General features: G+C 38.9%; 1 protein-coding gene across 1 annotated transcript; it reads right to left on the reverse strand.

Moving 5' to 3' along the window:
• Positions 1 to 7,000: 7,000 nt before the first annotated feature.
• On the reverse strand, positions 7,001 to 16,843 carry LOC124257296 (proteasome subunit beta type-5-like). The gene is made up of 7 exons (XM_046691310.1): positions 16,678 to 16,843; positions 14,877 to 15,021; positions 13,982 to 14,093; positions 13,345 to 13,444; positions 8,987 to 9,016; positions 8,369 to 8,573; positions 7,001 to 7,246 (listed from the first exon to the last, which is right to left on the reverse strand). The coding sequence occupies exons 1-7, from the start codon at positions 16,816 to 16,818 to the stop codon at positions 7,158 to 7,160; spliced, it is 822 nt and encodes a 273-aa protein (XP_046547266.1). The 5' UTR covers positions 16,819 to 16,843; the 3' UTR covers positions 7,001 to 7,157.
• Between the last annotated feature and the right edge of the window lie 5,635 nt (positions 16,844 to 22,478).

Below are 22,478 nucleotides of genomic sequence, written 5' to 3' on the forward strand. Positions count from 1 at the left end.
AATACAAACTGTAAATATTGGTATATACGAGCGTTATACAAGACCTGACTGTATATAGACATGAATCAACACCATATGTTTGTTTGTTTCCAGGTGCCAAGGGCACTCTGTTTAACATTGTGTATATATTTGGATGAGTGTGAATGTCATACACAGTAACTGTTGTGTTTATAGCAAGGTATTTATGCCCAAAAGAAGTCTCATGTGTAATTACTCCTTTGTTTTATTATACATTTTAAGTGTACCACACTCAACATGAATAGCTTTGGAGGGGCAATGGGGTAACCTAGTGGTTAAAGTGTTCACTAATCACGCTGAAGACCTGGGTTCCATTAACCACATGGGTACAATGTGTGAAGCCCATTTCTGGAATATTGCTAAAAGCGGTGTAAAACTAAACTCACTCACTCACTGAATAGCTTTGTACACTATGTCATATTTGACAATCTTGATAAACGTACCTACACCTTTTTCCACAAGCACAAAGGACACAGTGTCATTATGTACTACTCAAAACAAGTTAGACAGCACTACAAGTGGTAGGTTGGTTGTTTAACGTCGCACTCAGCAGTATTCCAGCTATATGGCGGCAGGCTTTAAATAATCAAGTTTGAACCTGACAATCCAGTGATCAACAGCATGAGCATCGATCTACGAAACTGAGATACGATGACGTGTCAACCAAGTCAGTGAACCTGACCACTCAATCCTATTAGTCGCCTCTTACGACAAGCATGGTTTGCTGAAGACCAATTCCAACCACTTGTGGAAGGCCGTGTGTTGCAATACCTACCATCATGACAGATTAACTACAGTCACATGGAAATACTGGATGTTCTTTAACTTTGAGTAGTATGTTTCTTACGAGATAGAGTACTCTTGTCAGACTGGGTATATCCTTGGGCTTGTGCAATCACACAGAAGGATGGTCCTTTTGTAATAGACACAGGTATACTGGTTTCTGTTGAAGAAAGCAACACATGCTATATTGTTGCCCACTTCTGTATTTTCATTAGATAAGGCTGGTCCTCTATTGGGAGGAGCCAGTCATCACCACCATTCATTAGATGTGATGTCCACTCTCCACAAATAACAGGAAGTTTTGAGGTTACATTTTATAGGATTAAATTAGATGAAACCAATTAACTGTTAAAATGTTGACTATGAATTGATAAAACGTGGTGATATATGTGGTTTCATGTGAAACATGTTGGTGGTTGTGAAGAAAAGGTTTTATGGAACATAACAAAATGGTTTGTGTGCTACCACACATGTAAAAAACCATTAAGGACCAGCCCATCCTCTAATATTACTATAGTTTATATGTAATTACAATGACAGAGAGTATTTGTTTTAATATGAAAGAATCAATTGGTACTTTCTTTCTGTTTAGTAACATACATAAGGACAAACGATGGTCTACATGCCACTCCATACACTGTAAAACTAGCATTATTGAGAAGTGTGTCAATCTCAGTGTCATAATCATAAGCAGTATCTTAGTTGTATGGTGTGTTCCATGAAACAATGTTGGAAATAGAAAGAAAGTGATTATTTCCTGAGCATGGGTTAAGGAACCTTACGGTTCAACCATAGGCTCATCACTCTCCAAATGTTATTCTGTTAGAATATTTACAGCAGTGTCAGAAATAAAAGGACCATGGCCAGTCTGTGCTCATTGTATTCGAATGAAGATGATGACATTTGATTATGCTTTACCAGGAGAGGTTGGGATATGCTGTTGAAGTAATTAGGCTGTAATGTTTTGATATAACTTTGCGGTGAAATATTGTCTATGTCCAGTGAATAGTATGTAAAACTGAATCTAGCCAGTGATGCCAAATGAGAATTTTGTACTGGTACAAGATAACAATGACATCGCAAACTGACATAGAATCTGCAAGCAGATGTTTGTATGATTTAACCAGCTGTTTACATCGTCTAAATAACAGGTGAAGTACAAAAGTGGACATATGGAATGACACATTACACACTCACAGTAAATTCTTTCAATGATTTGCCAACTAATATTCAATTATTTACTAAGTTAGTGACATTTTGTTTAGATGATCCTGTTTCATCGCTATATGGCTGCAATATTGCCGATGCTGTGTAACATTACAAGTCACTCACTAGTTGATCCTGTTTTGAACAGACCATTAAGTTTCAGAAGGCTAAATTAGTTTGAGTGATTTTGAGTAAATATTCATACTTGATCTGTAGTTATTTTGTCCCAGACCATTTTCTTTGTTTCTGACAATGCTTTATTTGAACAATTGTAACAAAGTCATCAGCGCACAATAATTAAATGCACATAAATGATGGCAGTGACCTTTGAACTGACATTTGTTTAGTCCTGTGGGTGATAGTTATGCAGTGATACTGCCCTGGTGTGTTTAGTATTACATTGTATAAACATTTGTTGACCCAGTGTATGAACTATCAACATGAACTAGGAACAATTGCTTTGAACATAGCTTTATAGCTTTAATATTTATTCGTGTTTTGTGAATGTTTTGCAATGTTATTTGCATTATGATCTGTTTTGTTTATTTTTGTTGAATTTATTTATATATGTTGACTTTTCACTTGTTGCATTTGGAATATCCTTGGGCTTGTGCAATCTTACAGACCGATTTTGTATCTGTAATAGTCATTAATATATTGGTTTTATCTCTAACAATGCAATAATTGTGTTAGATTATTAATGAATTCATTAAACTGGAGGTTGCTTGTGGTTTGTTGTAGGCTAGGAAGTTGTGTTCGCAAGAAGAAGCCACCAAGCAAAATAGCATGAGTCAGGATAAGGAAAAATAATTAGTTCTAATTAAACTGAAGTTTAAGTAAGATTGTTCTAAGAACAAATACAATCAATTCAAAGACAGTCCATGTGAGATTTATGCTCAATTAACAAGTTCATTTCCAACAGAACGTATATTGTTAAAAAGACTTCACATTAATTTTTGTTTTTATATATATACATATACATGCATATTTTGCACCTGGAAACTAATGATGGGCTAAAACCTCACCTGGATGCTCTTGTTTCTGAAACATGAAATATTTGATCCATAAAAATACAGTAGATCAACATAAGGGGAGAATGTTAAACTGGTTGAATTATTCTGGAAATGGTCACTATGAAGAGTAGTCTCCCTTTGATGTGGATGCCAGCACAAAGTGACATCATCCACTAACATTTTCAGCTTTTGGTCCAACCCACGAGAGTGAACATGATGCTGGCAACCTTCCGTCATCATCAGGGCAAGTTTGGGATCTGATGACCAGCACATCGCGCCTTGCAGCAACCATATATGAGGAAGTGGTTTGGTAGGGGTGTGGGTGGTGGGGTAGCCTAGTGGTTAAAGCGTTGGCTCGTCACGCTGAAGTCCCGGGTTCGAATCCCCACATGGGTACAATGTGTGAAGCCCATTTCTGGTGTCCCCTTGCTGGAATATTGCTAAAAGCGGCGTAAAACCAAACTCAGTCAGTCAGTGGTAGGGGTGTGTTAATATACGTGTGTAAGACATTTATGGAGAATATTTATGTGAAAGAAGCTTGTATTCCTTTGCTTGTCCGCAACCCAGTATTCAGGCTTTTGCCGTATATTTTATTAACCCATATACACGGATGCATGGTTACTGAACTATGTGTGAATGAATTACATTTGCTTAAACAAGATCTTAGTCTTACTGGTGTTTAACTGGAGTAAAAGAGCTGATCGGTTGAAAAATCGAAATTGTAGTCGAGTCCATGTTCCCCAAATCAAACCTGATCAATGACTAGTAAAAGATGAACATGGTAAGTCTTACAAAGAATGACAGTTGTAGCACTGTGATTGTTTTATGGAAGAAGTGGGTGGTGGGATAGCTTAGTGGTGAATGGGTTCGATCCCACACATAGGTACAAAGTGTGAAGCACGTTTCTGTTGTCCCCTAGCATGATATTGCTGAGCTATTGCTAAAATCGGAGTAAAACCATCCTCACCTATTCATGGTATGAGTCAGAAGGTGTTACTTATAAAACATTTCCTTGACCAATACAATATTTATATCTGTTAAACAGATCAGTCATGAATACTTTGGCGTACTCAAAACCTGCATTAGTAGATGCCTGTTTCACAGCATTTCACTGTAGCTTCAGACGAAATATATATATTCTCATCTTTTGCGTAAACCTACTTCCTGACAACCAATTGTTTTTTAACATTTCCTTTGCTTTGGGAAAATATTGAATTAATCAAAGACACATGTCAAGTGATACCTGTTTCACAGCATTTCACTGTAGCTTCAGACAAAATATATATATTCTCATCTTTTGCATAAACCTACTTGCATGACAACCAATTGTTTTTTAACATTTTTCCTTTGCTTTGGGAAAATATTGAATTAATCAAAGACACATGTCCATAGATACCTGTTTCACAGCATTTCACTGTAGCTTCAGACAAAATATATACATTCTCATCTTTTGCATAAACCTACTTGCATGACAACCAATTGTTTTTTAACATTTTTCCTTTGCTTTGGGAAAATATTGAATTAATCAAAGACACATGTCCATAGATACCTGTTTCACAGCATTTCACTGTAGCTTCAGACAAAATATATACATTCTCATCTTTTGCATAAACCTACTTGCATGACAACCAATTGTTTTTTAACATTTTTCCTTTGCTTTGGGAAAATATTGAATTAATCAAAGACACATGTCCATGTCTTCACAAACAAGAGTACATTATATGTACATTAATACATTGATAATTGTGCTGGATGTTCTTTGTGACCAGTATCCATGGCAACATATTGACAACAGCTTCATAGCAAGCAAGAAGGGATTGATTGGACACTGGATCATGTTGGGAAATGTGTTACACAGCATGTTTAATGCAGGAGATGGACGGTCCATAAACACTTGTTTTGCAGTGGTCACACTATAGTTAATTGGACCAAGATTTGAGGATATCATTATATATTTTTAAAATCACAAAATGGCTTACTTCCCATTGTTTTGTCTCTTTAAGAACCTTGTCTTGCTGTATGTATGCCAATACTCACAAAGAATATCTGTGATGTGGGCTTTTTGTAGAATACATTTGACTGTTGTCTCCTTGTAGCGAGACAGAAAGATGGTTGACATATATATCTTTTCAACGTGTGTGGAAAGGCCTTCTGTGTTGTGTGCAAAGATACATTGAGCATTTGTGCCAAGCACACTTTGTGAAAAAATAAAGTTTTACTTATAAACATGACTTTGTTTATGTATATCTGTAAAACAACCAAACAAAATATAACAAACATAGACACGGCTTCTTCATTTCCAGAAACCTAAGAAATCCCCACAAGTTACCTTGCATTTCTGGTATTATATGGTGTGGTGACCTTGAGGTAAAAGCGAACTCTCACAATGCCAAAGGTCCGAGTTCAGTTCCACATATACAAGGGTACAATGTGTGAAGCCTGTGTGGTGTCCACCCCCATGATTTCACTGGAATACTACTGAAAACTGCACAACACTGCTCACTCTCTGGCAAGTATAAATGCCTTCCTAGCTTTTCTAATGTGTACTAAGTGCAGTAAACATCAGATATGACCACCTTAAAATGTCAAGTCAACCTATAGCTAAATAAAGAGAGCACTTCCATATTATGAACACTGCATGTAAATCAAGCCAAAAGTCATCAGAAATCCCCATTTTTCCTGATTCAGCATTCAAGGTGACTACTACTGGCTGACTGGATCAATCAATCAGCATCAGGGACCTTTCAAGATCCATCAATACTTGTGTATGTAGACACAACGTTCCTACGTCCTGTGATAGACAAGTCAGACACAGTGGTCACGTTTAGTCAGCTATCGAGGCTGTGTAAAACTAAGCCAAATGAGCCTTACTCTACATGAACCTTACCCATGCCTGACACTGAAGCAAGGCCATAGCACAGGATTTCAAGCAAGAAACATTGTGTGGTCTAAACCATCCAGGTGTTAGTCTTGGCTAGGGGTGTCACGATTCACTCTCACTTCGATTTGATGCGATTATCAATTCAGTTCGTTCGATTCGATTAATTTCCATATGATTCACCAAAGCTGAGGACAAAGTCACACTTGTTGTAATATCAGTTTAATTTGGCAAACTTTGAAAACATTTGGCACAATGCACAATTAGAACACTGTGAAAACAAGTTATCAACAAATATTCACTGAACAAGTGATCATGAAATTAAGTTTCAGTCACGAACTCTGGTGTCAAGTGTTCATTGTGGCTGTAATGTCACTAAGTCATTTGGAATGATCATGTTCTGTGCAAAGGATTTTCACATGAAAGACATGCCCTCTGGGCACTTACAATGTCTCCGGCAGTGGAGCATACCCTCTCACTGGCCACACTTGTAGTAGCGAATTTTCAACATAATTTCTTACGATTTCAGGTGAAATAAACTCTCAGTATTAGAAAGTAAGTACTTTATGAATCAAATCGAAATGGATGCATTTGAAATCGAGATTGAATCGTACATCTATCGATTCGATTTTCGATGAACCGAACCGTATCGTGACACCCCTAGTCTTGGCACTATCTATGCACCACAAAACTGGGATACATGTCTTCATAAAGGGGTGATGGAGGAAGTGTGCACAAACCTTTGAACTGCTGATGATTATTGTGTTTGTTGTTAACACCCAACTCGGCAATATTCCAGCTATACCACATTGGTCTGTAGATAATTGAGTCTGAATGAGACAATCCAGTGACTGACATCAAGATGATCAATGCCACCTGATCCCGTTAGTCACCTCTTACGAAAAAACATGGATTGCTGAAGATGGCGGGTGTCAATGCTGCTGGGGCATGATAACACACATCAATCAAGTCATCAAGTCCGACCAACCAATACCTCTTACAATAAGCATATGTTGCTGATGACCAATTCAATCATCCCGATCCCAAGGATTACATGTCAAGCCTCCTTCACCTTCCGTCTCCAGACAAACAACCAACACTATTTCACAAATGACTCATTTTATATAGACAATAACATAGCACATGAATGAGAAGTTGGTGAATCCTCCATACTGACAGGGAAACATTCTTCCCTTGATAATGTGATAAGGAGAGTTGTCTCCCCTACATGATGAAACGTCAGTGTGTCCTAATTGGGCCTATTTCTTCTCTTCTTGATATTTGAAGTGTAGCTCCTTGACGTCTGTCTGGGACACCTTGATCCAGCCGGTCTCCTTCATGTGGTACACTACAAGACAGCAAGAAAACAACACACCCTTAACTAGTTTAGATTTATGTTCAATGATTACACTTCCATCATAAAATATAATTTAAACATGCTGAAGAATAAAACTTCATTAGTTACTAATTGCTAATGTTTGAGCCTTTGTAATGACTGATTGGCTAGAACAAACTGTTTGTAAATTAGGGGATAACTGTACTGTGTTTGACGAAGTGGGGACGTATACCGGTGGTTATATAGCCGCAAATTTAGTTATATCCGCGATGCGTAAGTGGAGCCGATATAACATTATATTTGCGGCTATATAATTATATATAATTATCATGAAACCGCCCAATAGTTATCAGAAATGAGCGGGCCGCTGCAAATGATAATGGCCCGGTGATTCCTCAACTAGGGGCCACTATCTGTTCTGTTGTCAAATGACGTCATAGCAGGTGACGTCACGCTCCATAATGACGTCATAAATCTTGTTCCATGATCTAACAGCCCATTGCGAGTAAGTTGTTTTGAACTTACAATTAAATTTATGATACTGTTTTGTCTTCCATTTTAGCGGAATAGGGGAGTTAAACTGACCCAGGGCTTCTGCAAATGACAATGCCCTGGAAAACCGCGTTACCCCAATAGTGTAGGGATACATTCAAAGGTTTTGGTGAATAGGTTTTCAAATTGCGACCGTATATGCTGATTATACGGTCGGAAATTTATAGCATTGACCAATCAGAACTCGTGTTCCATACTAAGTTGAATTTCAGCATGTTTAGATTACCAATGTATCACTGCTGTAATTAATACTTCACAAATTAGTAAATGTTTTTGTATGGGCAGTCAAATCATATCACAACTGCCTGTATAAAATGAAGTGAAGTCAGTGGTGAACACAATGATCCCTAATTGACATGTTTTCAGTTTAACTTAAAATCTAAGGACAACGCTGCAGTCCAATTTTCCAGGAATATCACAGCTGTCCACATAACAAAAATATCTGGAGCAGACAATCAAGCATTTGAAACAATAGAATGATCAATGTCTGTTACGGTAACACAATAAATCTCGTAATACCACAATCTTGGGACCTATTCTAAGAACTGCATGTAAAGACGTTATCCATTGAGTTGTACTTACGATTGACCACACCACCACTGTAGGCATCTCTGTGTGTAGCATGGTAGATGGATCTCATCCCCAGGTCATAGGCTTCCTCCACAGACATGTCGTTTCTGTGACCACTGTCCAGCACACCATATGCATACACCGAACCTGACCCCACTGAGAACATGTCCCCGGTCAACCGCTCTCCGTCACTGTCCACATAGTAAAGACCAGGCCCCTGGACAAGAAACAATATTTCTTAGTTTCTTGTTTAACATTGCACTCAGCAAGAATCCACCTATATGACCAGTGCTGGGACGATACACTATGTCAGGATATGATATGCATCGCGATATTTTACCTGCGATATGATACGTATCACAATACATATACCTTCAAAGAATGGCACAGTATTAAGATTTAATATGATTTATTTCAAGATATTTGTGTATAACAATAACACTATTGTAATAAACGACTATCATACATGCATATTTTTCTCTAAATAAGTACTTTAACATGTTTAAGATAATACTGTTTTGAAAAAAAGTTGTGAATCGTTTTGTATCAATACACCAGTCGATAATACAAAGCTGTAACAAATCTGTTTAAAATACCAAATTCCTAGGCCCTCATTATGAAGAAACTCACCCTCTTGTCCCATCCGACGATCATGGTTCCCTGAAATATATCAACATTTCATTTAAACCATTTTGGTTTATACTAACAGGTGTTTTTTTTCAGTCAGTAACAATAAGTCACACATACCTGTCACATTTTTTGAAAATTACAGAAAAACATTACCTAGGACTAGTAACACATAAACACAATCTGTTAAACAACACAGTTTACATTATGACAAAAATTCTCAGAATATTAACAAGTGTGCAGATGCATGTCCTCAGCAGATCAAGGATTCTCCCATGGGCTTCCTATTCATAAAGATGTAATTTTTCAAGTAAAATTGATATTTTTATACTTATCCTGACTCATGATCTTTTGCTTATCTCCCTTCCCTTGCGGAATGGTAGTGGAACACTTGAATCCCTTTGAAGTTCCCGACGCGGACGTAAAAATACACTCACCCACAAGTTACCTCCCTTTTGCCCTTTCCCGCGCAAACAGTCATGTGACCAGCCTTACTTGTCACCCCTCTTGTCACCCTCAGCTGTCCTTAGATATGTCCTGTATACCCCCCATGGGAACTGCAAAACGGCATTTCCATGATCCTATTCTTCCAACTTCCATTATAAATCGGGGGACCACTTTCTTGTCTCACTTCAGTCTCAGACAAGTTGAATCATGTTGATTCATGTGGCTACAGATAAACTAGTATCTTCTTATTACTAGATATCTTATACTGACTGACTGACTGAGTTTAATTTTACGCCGCTTTTAGCAATATTCCAGCAATATCACGGCGGGGGACACCAGAAATGGGCTTAACACATTGTGCCCATGTGGGGAATCGAACCCGGGTCTTCGGCGTGGAAAGCCAACGCTTTAACCACTAGGCTACCCCACCGCCCCAGATATCTTATAACAACCCATAGACTAAGATAAGACATATGATATGCGACCCCTTAATGTACAGGTAAGATCTTTAGCCATACAGGGTCTTTAATCACTCATGCTAGTTTGTCCAGATGTTTTGTCAGGAACCGTTGCAGAGGCCTTAGTTGTAACCTTCCTGTGCAAGTCAAGTCCTGTGCCGAGGTTAGTAGACTGAGTATACATTGCCATGTTCGTAGTGTTAACGGAGAGATGACTGCTTGTGGAATCATGGCTTGTATCTTGACCCAATGATCTTCTGGGACCACAATTCGATTCTGTGTTGTGATAATTCTTATTTCCAGCAATTGAAGATCTTGTTTGATTCTAACTCCAACTTCATCAGGTTCACTAGCCATCCTAGTTGCGTGAGCAACTTGATTGTGAAGTTCAGCTGCTGTCTGAGTTGATTGGCAATTTGAAGAACCTGTATGCCGTCGTCCAGATAACCGGCACTGCGTAGACCTCGATGCTGCCGATAGGTGCCGATAGGCTTGGTTATTCATATGAATAATCATAGAGCCGACGATATTCCAAACGGTAGGGACGTTCCATTGAAAGTGCTAACCTCTGATTGCAGTGAAGATACGTCATTCTTCCACTTATATACGCAGGCAATTTATGTTGATCAGCATACATCGAAGCGTTGTCTGTTTATAGCAAGGCTGGCTCCAGTGTAGCATCGCAGGGGACAGGTACTCATACCGACTTTAATCAGCTACAACTTCCAAATTAAACATCTTTTATGCTGCTGTCAAGGCTAGACATCTATTAGATTCCCATGATGATAACAGGCCGTAGTTGTATACTGTTTCCAAGGCTGCTGATGAAGTATTCCCCCGTACCACGGGTTTGTTTACAAGTCAGTAAACTTGCTGGTGCCTGCTCTGTCAGTGGGAGGCGTTGTCTGACGTGGACCAATCAGCTTCCAAGCATAACGTCACCGGTGTTGTAGCAAGTTGGCCTCCATAAAATGGATCTTGAAGAAATACCTATGTTGAATCTAGTTGATAGGATATAAAATCCTTATCCCAACGCTGAGTGACGAGGGTTAATAATATCATCTGTACGTCCGTTCAAGGATTCTTGAAGGCATTGTTAACCTTAAGCCCTTTACAAAGGTCGCCTTGAGGTTCTCCAGTACTTGAGATATCGGCTACATAGGTGATATCATATTGGAGTCGAAGTCATCAGCATATATGCAGTACGTCTCTGTTGGGTTAGAGTGAGTGAGTGAACGACAATATCCGCAGGCCATCTGCTACCTGGTATAAGACCTCAACATCAGTGTAGATCCTTTCATCAAGAAGGTTGTCGTCCAAAACTAAACCTTTACAGGTATACGGTTTGTGCAGGTTGTAGAGTTGTGCAGGCTGTAAACTGTAGAGATCGCACATGTTGTAGATCTTTTTGTTGAGTTATAAACTCTGACAAAACCATCCATTTTCATCACTGCTTCGTTTTATTCAACCGTATGGTAATAGAGTCGACGTCAACATCCTGCCTGTTGATCTAAGGGTTCGTTAACCCTGTAGATGTCTGCGTTGCTGATATCTGCCTGTAGATCTGAGAGTTCGCGAACCTTGGAGATGTCTGCGTTACTGATATCTGCTTGTTGATCTGAGGGTTCGGGAATCCTAAGGTTCACGATCCTTGTAGATGTCTACATTATTGTAGATATCTGCGTTGCCTCTTCTCTAAACTTCCTCTCGCGAACCTTCCTTTCGCGAAAACCCTGCCTTTTCGAACCTCTATCTGTAGATTCCCCCCTTTGTGAACGTTTATCTTGAGAGTCCTCTCTTCACGAACCTCTATCTCTGAATACATCTCTTCGCGAACCTCTGTGACATGAGCTTTGTCTTCGCGAACCTCTGTCTCATGATGAGTGACTCCCGAACGTCTGTGAGAGATATGAGATCTCGATCTAGCGCAGCTTGGTGTAGGAGATGGATCCTTAGGTGTTCTCGAACGTTGAGGGTTCACAGATGTTGAAGTGTGAGTAGGCTTCTCATATCTTCTATCCTCCTCCAAGATGACAGAGTCGTCAGACTGTGGAGACCTTCGCAAAGGTATACGTTCGCAAGCGTAGTCTTGAGACGTAGTTCTCTGAGGAGTAGGTTCAGGCCCGTAGGTTTGCGCACGTTGTCAGCAGGTGAGAGGTTCCGACGCGTTCTTAGAACTCGGGTTGGGGGGGGGGCACTTTCTTGTCTTACTTCTATCACAGACAAGTTGAATCATGTGGCTTCAGATATACTAGTATCTTCTTATTACTAGATATTTATAACAACCCATAGATTATGATAAGATCTTTATCATAAATGAGTTGCGACCCCTTCATGTCCAGGTAAGATCTTTACGCGTACAGGGTCTTTAATCACTCATGCTAGTCTGGCCTAGACTGTGCCCATGGACTTTCAAACTAATACTTTTCCTTAGTAAAAGTTATCAACAAGTCAACGTGATAAAGGGTGAGATTTTCCAACTCCCCGCCTTTGTGGAAATGTTAGTTCATCAAACAGCTGGCCTGCTGTGACCGTTGCAGGAGACGATCTAGTAGTCGTGGAAGTCAATTGAGTCGTCGATCTCTTCAGGTAGAAGTAACGGGGGATCATCAAAAACGTCTAATTACATATAATACAGAGTAATTATAGCCAAATCCATACACAGCGTAATTTTTAAGAATAGGATCTAACTTAAAAGGATATAATGCCGTATACGGGACTCCAGTGATCGCCCAACCATCCGCTTGGGCGAAAAGGAAGAGAGTGGCAAATAAGGCTGGTCACATGACTGTTTGCGCGGGAAAGGGCAAAAGGGAGGTAACACGTGGGTGAGTGTATATATACGTCCGCTTCGGGAACTTCAAGGGATTCAAGTGTTCTACTACCATTCGAAGAGGAAAGGGAGATAAGCAAAAGATCATGAGTCAGGATAAGGAAAAATGAATAATTTCACAGCATGATTTTAGGAAATATGTCATACTCAGCCACATGGGAACATGACCAGGGTAGGATACGGCAAACATGTAATCTTTGCATCAAGGTACAGGTCGATATTTTCAGCCAGGTGACGTCAACCCAGATGATGACCCCTCTCATATAAACAACCCCCCAATATCCATTCTAACCATCTCCTATGTTAAACATAGGACTAGCATGCTAAGGGAGATCCCTCTTCCACAAAACTTCTCATTACAATAAATATTTGCTGGTTACATCTAGAGTGAATGAGTGAATTTAGTTTTTTGCTGCTTTTAGCAATATTCCAGCAATATCACAGCGGGGTACACCAGAAATGGGTTTCACACATTATATCCAAGTGGGGAATAGAACCTGGGTCCTTGGCGTGACGAGCGAACGTTTTAACCACTAGGCTACCCCACCGCCCTTGTTACATCTGGAAATATCTTAGATATTCACTGAGAGTAGTATGCACATCTGGTCAAGTCATATACTGACCATGGACAAGCCCATGCCCTTGTAGTTGTACACGATGTTGGCCAGGAGCTTGGAGGCAGCTGCAACAGAGATCCGCTCCTTGTTCCTCAGCTCATAGATTCTGCAAGAATATAACCACATACAGTAAGGAAACCATTCTTCTACTGCTCAACTTCTGGGACAATAATCAGTCAGAGACGTAACGTGTACGCGAGACAGCCTATCTTCTCTTGTACGCGAGACGGGTGCGATCCGCGGTACAAACTGAAGCGCTTGACCCTAATTAATTCAATCACCGTGGACACTAGTCTACTTGCCGGAATCAGTTTGTTGAGTAATGTTATCTCTAGGCCTTTTTAGAGGATGTTCTATTGTACAGTTTATCTTCTACCACTACTAAAGCTAACAAATGATTCAGGCTAAATTCAACCTCTGTCCACATGGTTAACTACATGTATCAAGGTTAGAAAAAAACAGACGTTCACATGGAAAATGTGACAAGTCAAGTAATTTTAATGGCATCAGCTCTTACTTTAGGTCACAAATTCAACCATCACCGAATATCAAAACTTTCAGCATGATAAGTATTATTCTACATAATATAGGACGCTCCAGATTACAATGCATGCAAAGTGGAATGTGTTTTACAATTGCTGACCTGCACTGTCTTGCCAGGACCCTCTCCCAGTAGGAGCAGTCAGCAGCACCTCCAGCCATGGTGCCCAGCAGGTAGGGGTTGATCTCAATCACCTTCTTAACTGTCTGTGAGGCTGAAACAGGAAATACACAAGTTCAACATCCAATCACAGACACTGCAGTTTAGGATTAACATATATATATAATGTATAATGTATGTAAGTCTGCATAACATAATGAGTGAGTGAGTGAGTTTAGTTTTATGCTGTTTTTAGCAATATTCCAGCAATATCACGGTGGGGGACACCAGAAATGGGATTCACACATTGTACCCATGTGGGGAATTGAACCCGGGTCTTCAGCGTGACGAGCCAACGCTTCAACCACTGGGCTACCCAACCGCCCCTGCATAACATAAATATGGTCAAGTAGAGATATCTGATGACATGTTTTCTTTTCTTTCTGGGAACTTGCACATTACCTTGGCTATAAGAATGTGGTCATCATGATCAAATTAAAAATATAAATCTGGAATATATTTTCAAGTCCAAGAAATCTGCAGTATGATATGAATATTTACATCAACAGTTATTTCAAACGGGCATTACACAGGACATGAAATGTAAATTATTTGCACGTGTTCTAATTATGTAGGCAGATCTGTATAACGGGTATAGACACATTGCGATGCTTTATGTGTTTGGTAAAATCCTGATCCATCTACATGAGCTTCATGTACAACATGTACAAGGACAAATTGGCATTTGATGGACTAATCAGTATACTTTCATTCTGCTTATAAACACAAACCTGAAAACATGTAGCTTCAGTTTCAGATAACACATACTGCTAGCATAGGTAACTGTGTACAGCGATGATCCCCTGACTAACACCACTGTAAAAGCTTGCCAACTCACCAATGAAAGGACCTGCAGTGGCCCTGGAATCAACAGCCACAATGACACCTTGGTCGAATTTGAAAGCCAGGGTGGTTGTTCCATGATTAAAGTGAATCTTAATGTCACTCTCACCATCACCCATTTGCTTTACATTGTCTGTTGGCTGCAAATACAATAGCATTGAGCAAGTCAGATAATAATCCAGGGCTCCAGATATACTCCTTATTTGTTCAATATTGAGTACTGGAAAACCTTAAGTGTACATTTAGAGTACTGAATGGAAGCTAATGAACTATCAGTAATCTTGTGTTTTGTTATTGCTACTCTTGTGTAAACAGGTCAATAAACAATAAAACAATACTTTTTTTCAGATAAATACGTCTGTAAATGATTTTAAGACCATACACCATTGCTGTGGTGCGTATCTGCTACGTTTTCTAAATTATTTCCTACCGTATCGTGCATATTTTTTATCCGTACATACGCCGATACGGCCCTTATCTGGAGCCCTGATAATCATTACAATTCAGTTTGACAAACACAACTCAATACAGTCTTAAATGAAGTCCTATACCTGAGATGCAGCTTTGCCGTGTGTACACAAGCCTACCTATCGGAGTCACCTGTCTTATCTTAAAGGTTGCATAGTAGATAGCAGAGTCCTCATATGCTGTCACTTCAGTATCTTTAGAAAGGCAATAACCTTTACTTTACCCATCTAAAATTTATCATGTTAACATGTCCAGTACTGGAATTTCATTATCAATTATCATGATGACAGGTATCTGGTGGTGAAGTAGTTGTTTATATATCTGAAAACTAAAAGGATGCTTTGCTTGATAATTATTTTCATTTGTTGTAACCATTATGCAGCTAAAATCATTACAACAGGCATTGGCACATTTGACAGATTTAGCCAATAACAGTTGCTTCTTATAAGAACTTGATAATAAGTCAAGATTTTTTACCATCATAACCATAGCACAACATGTGGATTTTTCATGTGCAATGCCAAATGAAACTTAATAGTAACATTCCCAACTAATGACAACTCCTAACACATCTTCATTTGAATGCTGTCATATAGCTGGAATATTGGCGAGTGCAGCATTAAACAACAAACAAACAATCATACTGATGAAGATGTACCCATTTCTCTAAACTGCCACAAAGCTGCATTACACATTACAAGCATACTCAGATAGAAATGCATTTTTCAATTTATTGTTAATAAACGATTTTAAAAAACAAACATGAGACACAGTTTCAGTAATTTTGTTTATGAATATTCATCAAGTGCCAAAATATGGGGACAACTAGGGTCAGGGCCAATTTGCACTGGCATTTTGATAAGGGTATATATATATTCATAAACCATCTGGACTAACATTAATATCTGTGTCACATGTGCGACTATTAAATTGCATTATACTTCAGTCTGTGGTTATCCCAGACCTGCTAATCAGAATATAAGTAGTGCAGTGCATTAGCATATTCACATTTTATAGCCTCCATGTTATGTTCAAATCCGTTTGGAGAAGGGTGAAACGTGAAAAATCTCTCCTGTGATTCACTGATTGGGAAAGGATATTCAAGTAAGGCACGACGTAATCATTAGTCTACTGAATTCAGTTGAGAATGCCTGCATTCCATCTAGTATACGGAAAAGCACGTATTTATCCATCGTATAAGGCTGCCCTGGCCACCAGTTTCTCCAAACAAAAGTTCGTCAATGGCATGACAAGTCACATTTTGGATATATGCACGAGTGACAAAGCAGTATGGAAAAGTGGTCAGGGAATATTATCCTGAAACTTACATTGGCAGCACATGGTACCATAAACTTCTGAGATGTGAACAGGGCATCTTCCACCAAAGAAGACGGCCCGTACCCAGGGATATCATTGAGAAAAGCTGAAGATTTTGTCGGACGATATCCACAGACATCGGCAAGCGCCATGTTGGATAGATATTATAAGACCGCATGGAATGGATAACATGATTAATATATTCGAAAATACTTGTAAAAGATGAAATAATAATAATCTCGGTTAAAGGTATGTGCAAGCATTATTATCATGTTACTAAACTTACACATATATTTTTATAAATACTAATTAGAGGTTTATAAAAGGTTAAATAAAACCGTGAACACACTACAAACGGAAACGGATTTCGTTAACGTTAGCATGCACGTTTTGGCCCTTGCACTCATTACATAAATACTCATGGTCGAAAATCAACCAGAAGTTGTTTCTTATCCTGGTTCAGGATTGTCCGTCTACCACTGAATTTGAATACGAACCCGAAGAGAAAATAAACTTTTGTTAGAACTACCGTGCCTAATTAACTGACATAATTGACCTTATGAGGAAAATATTGTCTGTAATGGTGCACAATGTTGTAGATTGTTTATGTGTGAAAAGTTGACAACTGACATGAATCGCCCCCTGTTTCATTCCGTATAAATGTATTGAACAGAAGCTTATGTTTTCCCTTCTCAATTGATCCTATATTCCCCAATAACGACTTGGAAGTATAATGTCGTCTGTCTGTGTATTAGTAGCCAATTGTATTATCTACTGACCATAAAACATCGAATAAGATATTAAATTAGATTCGGTTATAAATGCAAGGCTCCAGTTCTGGTCAAATGCTTATGGTAAGGTGGTTGAGTCTCAGGCGGAATTCCGACATGGATATTCGACAGTCGATAATATTTTTGTTATATATTCAATCATTGAACGTTATCTGTCTAAGAAGAGGGGTAAAATATATTATATTATTATAGGATATTTATATAGCGCACATATCCAGGCAACTGGTGCATGCTCAAGGCGCTGGTATTTTCCCCTCGATCATTGGATGTCAGTCTCAACGGCACATCGTATTATCAATCTCAACTCCTTGGGGAGTATACAACTTTTGCAGCCTCTAGGCGCACTGAGTTATTGTGGCTTTCTCATCCTTACGAGGTACCCATTCACAGCTGGGTGGACTGGGACACGTAGTCACAGTAGAATCTACTTTGTCCATGTTCACTGCACGTTGCTGTACCCGCAACTAGGTGTTTGCACGCATTCATGTGGCCACCATCTGGTCATATACCAACGGATTCGTGGGTTCTTTTAAGTGCACAGGGTTGTTTACTGTACACTAGGGGTTGTGACAACACTGAAAGAGTCTTCACAGAAAGTTGACTCCAAGGTGTTTACACCCGGTCACAGGTGGGTTCGATCCCGACACCTCAACCTCGCGGGATCACTAGCCTGGCGCCTTAGCAAGCTCGCCCACCGCGCCCCATATATGTATACCCTATTTGTAGACTTTGCCAAGGCGTTTGACTCAATTAACCGGTCTAAACTATGGGCGGTGCTGAATACAAGTGGTATATCCCCCACAATGTATAAGTGTATCCAATCTATGTATAAGAATGTATATGCTTGTGTCAAATTTGATAACAGTCTATCAGATATTTTCCTTTGCGACCTTGGGTTAAAACAGGTTTGTATCTTAAGCCCGTTATTGTTCAGTCTGTTTAGTAACGATCTGGCTTTAACTATAGAGTCGGAGTGTGACCATGGTATACAACTCCACCCAGATTATTACAAGTGTTTCTACTCTTATTTGCTGATGATGTAGTTCTTATTTCTGACACCATATTTGGGTTAAAAAAGCGTATTGATAATCTCGAAAAATAATAACTATTCTCTAGCTATTAATATAGATATGACAAAATTTGTTGTATTTAAAGGTGGTGGCGTTTTGTCTAAACACGAAAGGTGGTATTATAAGGCTGCCCAGCTGCAATGTCTCCCGTCATATAAATATTTAGGTGTTGTTTTTTCAAAAAGCTTATCCTGGTCAAGACACATTGACAATATTGTTTTACAAGCAAAACGGACTCTCTTTGGTATCTTAGACTCTTTTTCACAAATTAAACCATTGCCTTTGATATTTTTTTCAGTATTTTCGACTCCAAGGTTCTTCCAATCCTGATGTATGGTGTTGAAGCTTTGGGATTATCTGTGAGTAAAGAAATTGAATCAGTCCATGTTCTGGCCTGTAAACGTGTCTTGGGCGTAAAAACAGGAACATCTAATGAAATTGCGCGGGGGGAATGTGTCATATACCCTCTATATATCACAGCCTATTCACGCTGCATCAGGTATTGGGTAAACCTTATCAGTATGTCAGATCACCGCTATCCTAAAAAGAGTTATGACATGCTTTTGCAACTGACGTTGAATGGGAAGACAACCTGGGTGTCTCAAATAAGATCCTTACTTTATGATATCATGGTTTTGGCTATATTTGGGAAAGACAACAAGTAGACTGTGTTCCCTCTTTTAATGCACCTATGAACAGGACTGACTGACTGACTTTAAATTGTACCCACCTGGGGATATGAACAGGAGTGGCACGGCAATATTGTTAATAGCCACAAATAGTATAATTATTCTTTGTTTAAGACTGTTTTCCAACTTGAGCTTTATCTTTCTGCTATAACCATAAATAAAATTAGAATTGCACTTGCACAGTTTCGCTGCAGCTCCATAAACTAGCCATTAAAACTGGCAGATATCTCGATATCCCAAGGAATGAAAGACTATGCAAAGTTGAACACTGGACACGTGGAGACTGAATACCACTTTTTGCTGACTTGTGAAGTCTATGATAATCTTCGCCAGATATATATATATATACCCCTTAAATATTCTGAATTTCCAACTCTGGCAAAGTTTAATTAACTCATGTCTTCTCAACAAGAATCGGTCATTAGAAATCTGGCATGCTACATCTTTCATGCCTCAGATCTTCGCCTCAAAGCCCTGGTATAGTATAAGTACCTTGTAAATGTATATATTACTGTACGGGGACTGGTATATCAACCTTATCCCTTGCTGTACTCGTACTCGTATTATGTATCACATTATTAAGATAGGTATATTTTCCATCCCTTAAATTCTCTTTCTAAAAACTCTCGTATAAAATTTATGTTTAAGCTTTTATGGAATTCAATGCTAGGTCTTCCATGTCATGATGCACTTGTATAAGCGCTCTGTATAACTATGTACATGTATCATTGAGTGTGGTCTCATATATCTTCCATGCTCCAAATCTCTGACCTTCAAGCACTTGATTATATACTGTGTAAAACTAATATCTCCATACCGTGATACATCTGTACTTTGTTAAACTCATGGATAACTGGATATGGACCGTTCTATTCTCTATGTCTTGATGTTCTTGTATAGGTATCATTGTAACATTGGATATGGACTGTTATATCCTTTAGGTCTTAAGACTTTGCCTTAAAACTGTAGTATAATTACCTTCTAAAACTATATAGCATTGTATATGGATTGGTATATCTTCCAAGCTCTGAGGCCCTAAAATAGTGCTATGCATCACTGTACATGCTGTTACATCTCCCATGCCTTTATACACTTGTGGTCACGATAATGCCGATGTGACGTTAAATATTAACTCACTAACTCACTGATACACTTGTATATGGTCTGTTTTATTTTCCATGCTACAAATCTCCGCCTTTAATGTACCTGTATATTTACTGTGTAAAACTACTATCTTCATACCCAGATACATTTGTACTTTGTTAAACCCATGTCAGGGTATCATTATAACATGTAGCATTGGATATAGTCTGTTATATCCTCTAGGCCTCAAGACTTTGTCTTAATTACCATGATTAGCTTGAAAATTATGCATCATTGTTCGTGGATATATATTTCCTGGATACACCTATAGAAGTAATATGCAAAATCTATTGTGCCGTCACATAGCCTTGATGTACCGGCATAAATTCCTTTACAATGTATGGACCATGTTGTACATAGGGCTGATGGCCCACACCACTGTACCGAATAAAGAGATTTCAATGATTTCAAAGATTCTAAAGATTGTGCATGGAAACGATAAGTAGAAAATTTCAGTTTGGTATTATCACCAAATAAGTATTAAGATTACAAGTAAAATTCACGACTACAAAACAAGTTGTGGTTTGAATTGTACGAGTATGGCATATCAGACGGAAATGTTTGTTGACTATGTACGCCGTAGTAACAATTGTATGACACAGTAACGACCGTATAGATACTGGTGTATGTTATAGTACTTAACACTTTAGGGTGTAATAACAGTATTGTTACAAAATCAATAGTCAAGACAGACGTGTTTAACGGTGATTCTTTCATCAGAAGTGATACAAAGTTGAGGATCCCAGTTCGGGTCAGTTTGAGGCCCAGTTGCAGATCGATTATTTTTCAATACAATGCATGTTTTGTTTCAATGAAGCGATTTACTGTCGAAGACCTATTCACTCTTTTTGTCATGGGGGCATTTAGGGACCGTTCATAAGTTATGGCTAGGGAGGGTGATGATGATTTTTATGGAGAAGCATGTACAATGTGAATGGCACACACACACACACACACACACACACCCAATAAAATAATAATATAAAAAAATACTAAAACATTTATGTACAAAATAAGTGACCCCCCTGCATGTCATGTACAAAATCAATGCCCCCCCCATTTCCCATAGTCTCTAAGCATAATTTTAAACATATTTTTATGTACAAATTTGCTTTCCCCAGTGCATGTGTACAAAATTGCTGACACCCCCACCCCAAGCTCCCCAGGACAAAATGGTAACCTGTCCCTTAAAATCATCATCACCCCCCTAGCCATAAATTATGAACGGTCCCTTAGCCTTGGGTTTTTTGTCCGAAGGGCCTATTGTCTATTGGCTGCCCGCCATTCACACACAGACAACTGTCTCTGACACCAGGGAGACTATAAGACTAGAAGTTGTAGATTATCGCTGGTGACACACACGGTGGTGCTACTCTGGGCACCAGACCATTTACATAGCAGACTCAGAAACGTGGGGGTCAATAGTCGAACGCTTAGTCTCTGAAAATAAATAATTTTGATAGTAACAAATAAATGTAGGGCTTCATTGCTGGGAGGGCTAAGCATAGGGGAAATAATGTGGTTCAGGGACTGTGAGATTCACTAGAGGGTCAACAATTCTTTATTTGAAAAATAGATTGTAAACACGTCATACACAGTGATAGTATTAAATACGTTCATGTAAAAGTCGTACTACTGTGATTTCATCACACGTTCGAGAACTCTCTATACAAGATTTTGAACTTCGTTAGCGGTTAACCGCTGGGATTTTCTGTGCACTCCGCATTGCGTCTCATAGTCCCACCTTTTAAACTTTTGGTTTTCTATGCGGACCTATTATATGTAAGGGAGGTCACTCTGAATCATTTACCAGTGTGAGGAATAATAATGGATCTCATCATCCCAGTGTTTACATTCATTGCATCGTTGGTGTTTGTTATTCTTTTCATAGGTCTAGGTAATTTTTAGCTTCTGATATCATTATGTTCATGCTGTAGAACCCTGTTTCACCAATCAAGATTGTTATGACGTCGAAAAAAGCGATTAATAACCTTTCCACCAACCGATCAGCTTTTTGAAAAATTGCATTAAAAAAACAAAAAACATCTGTCAGTAGAATATGCACATCCATTTTGACACATGAATCTAACATGGTTTAGCCTTAGCCAGGGATTTGTCA

This window comes from Haliotis rubra, unplaced genomic scaffold, assembly GCF_003918875.1.
Source record: "Haliotis rubra isolate DU_JTF1 unplaced genomic scaffold, ASM391887v1 Scf656, whole genome shotgun sequence".
Classification (NCBI taxonomy): domain Eukaryota; kingdom Metazoa; phylum Mollusca; class Gastropoda; order Lepetellida; family Haliotidae; genus Haliotis; species Haliotis rubra.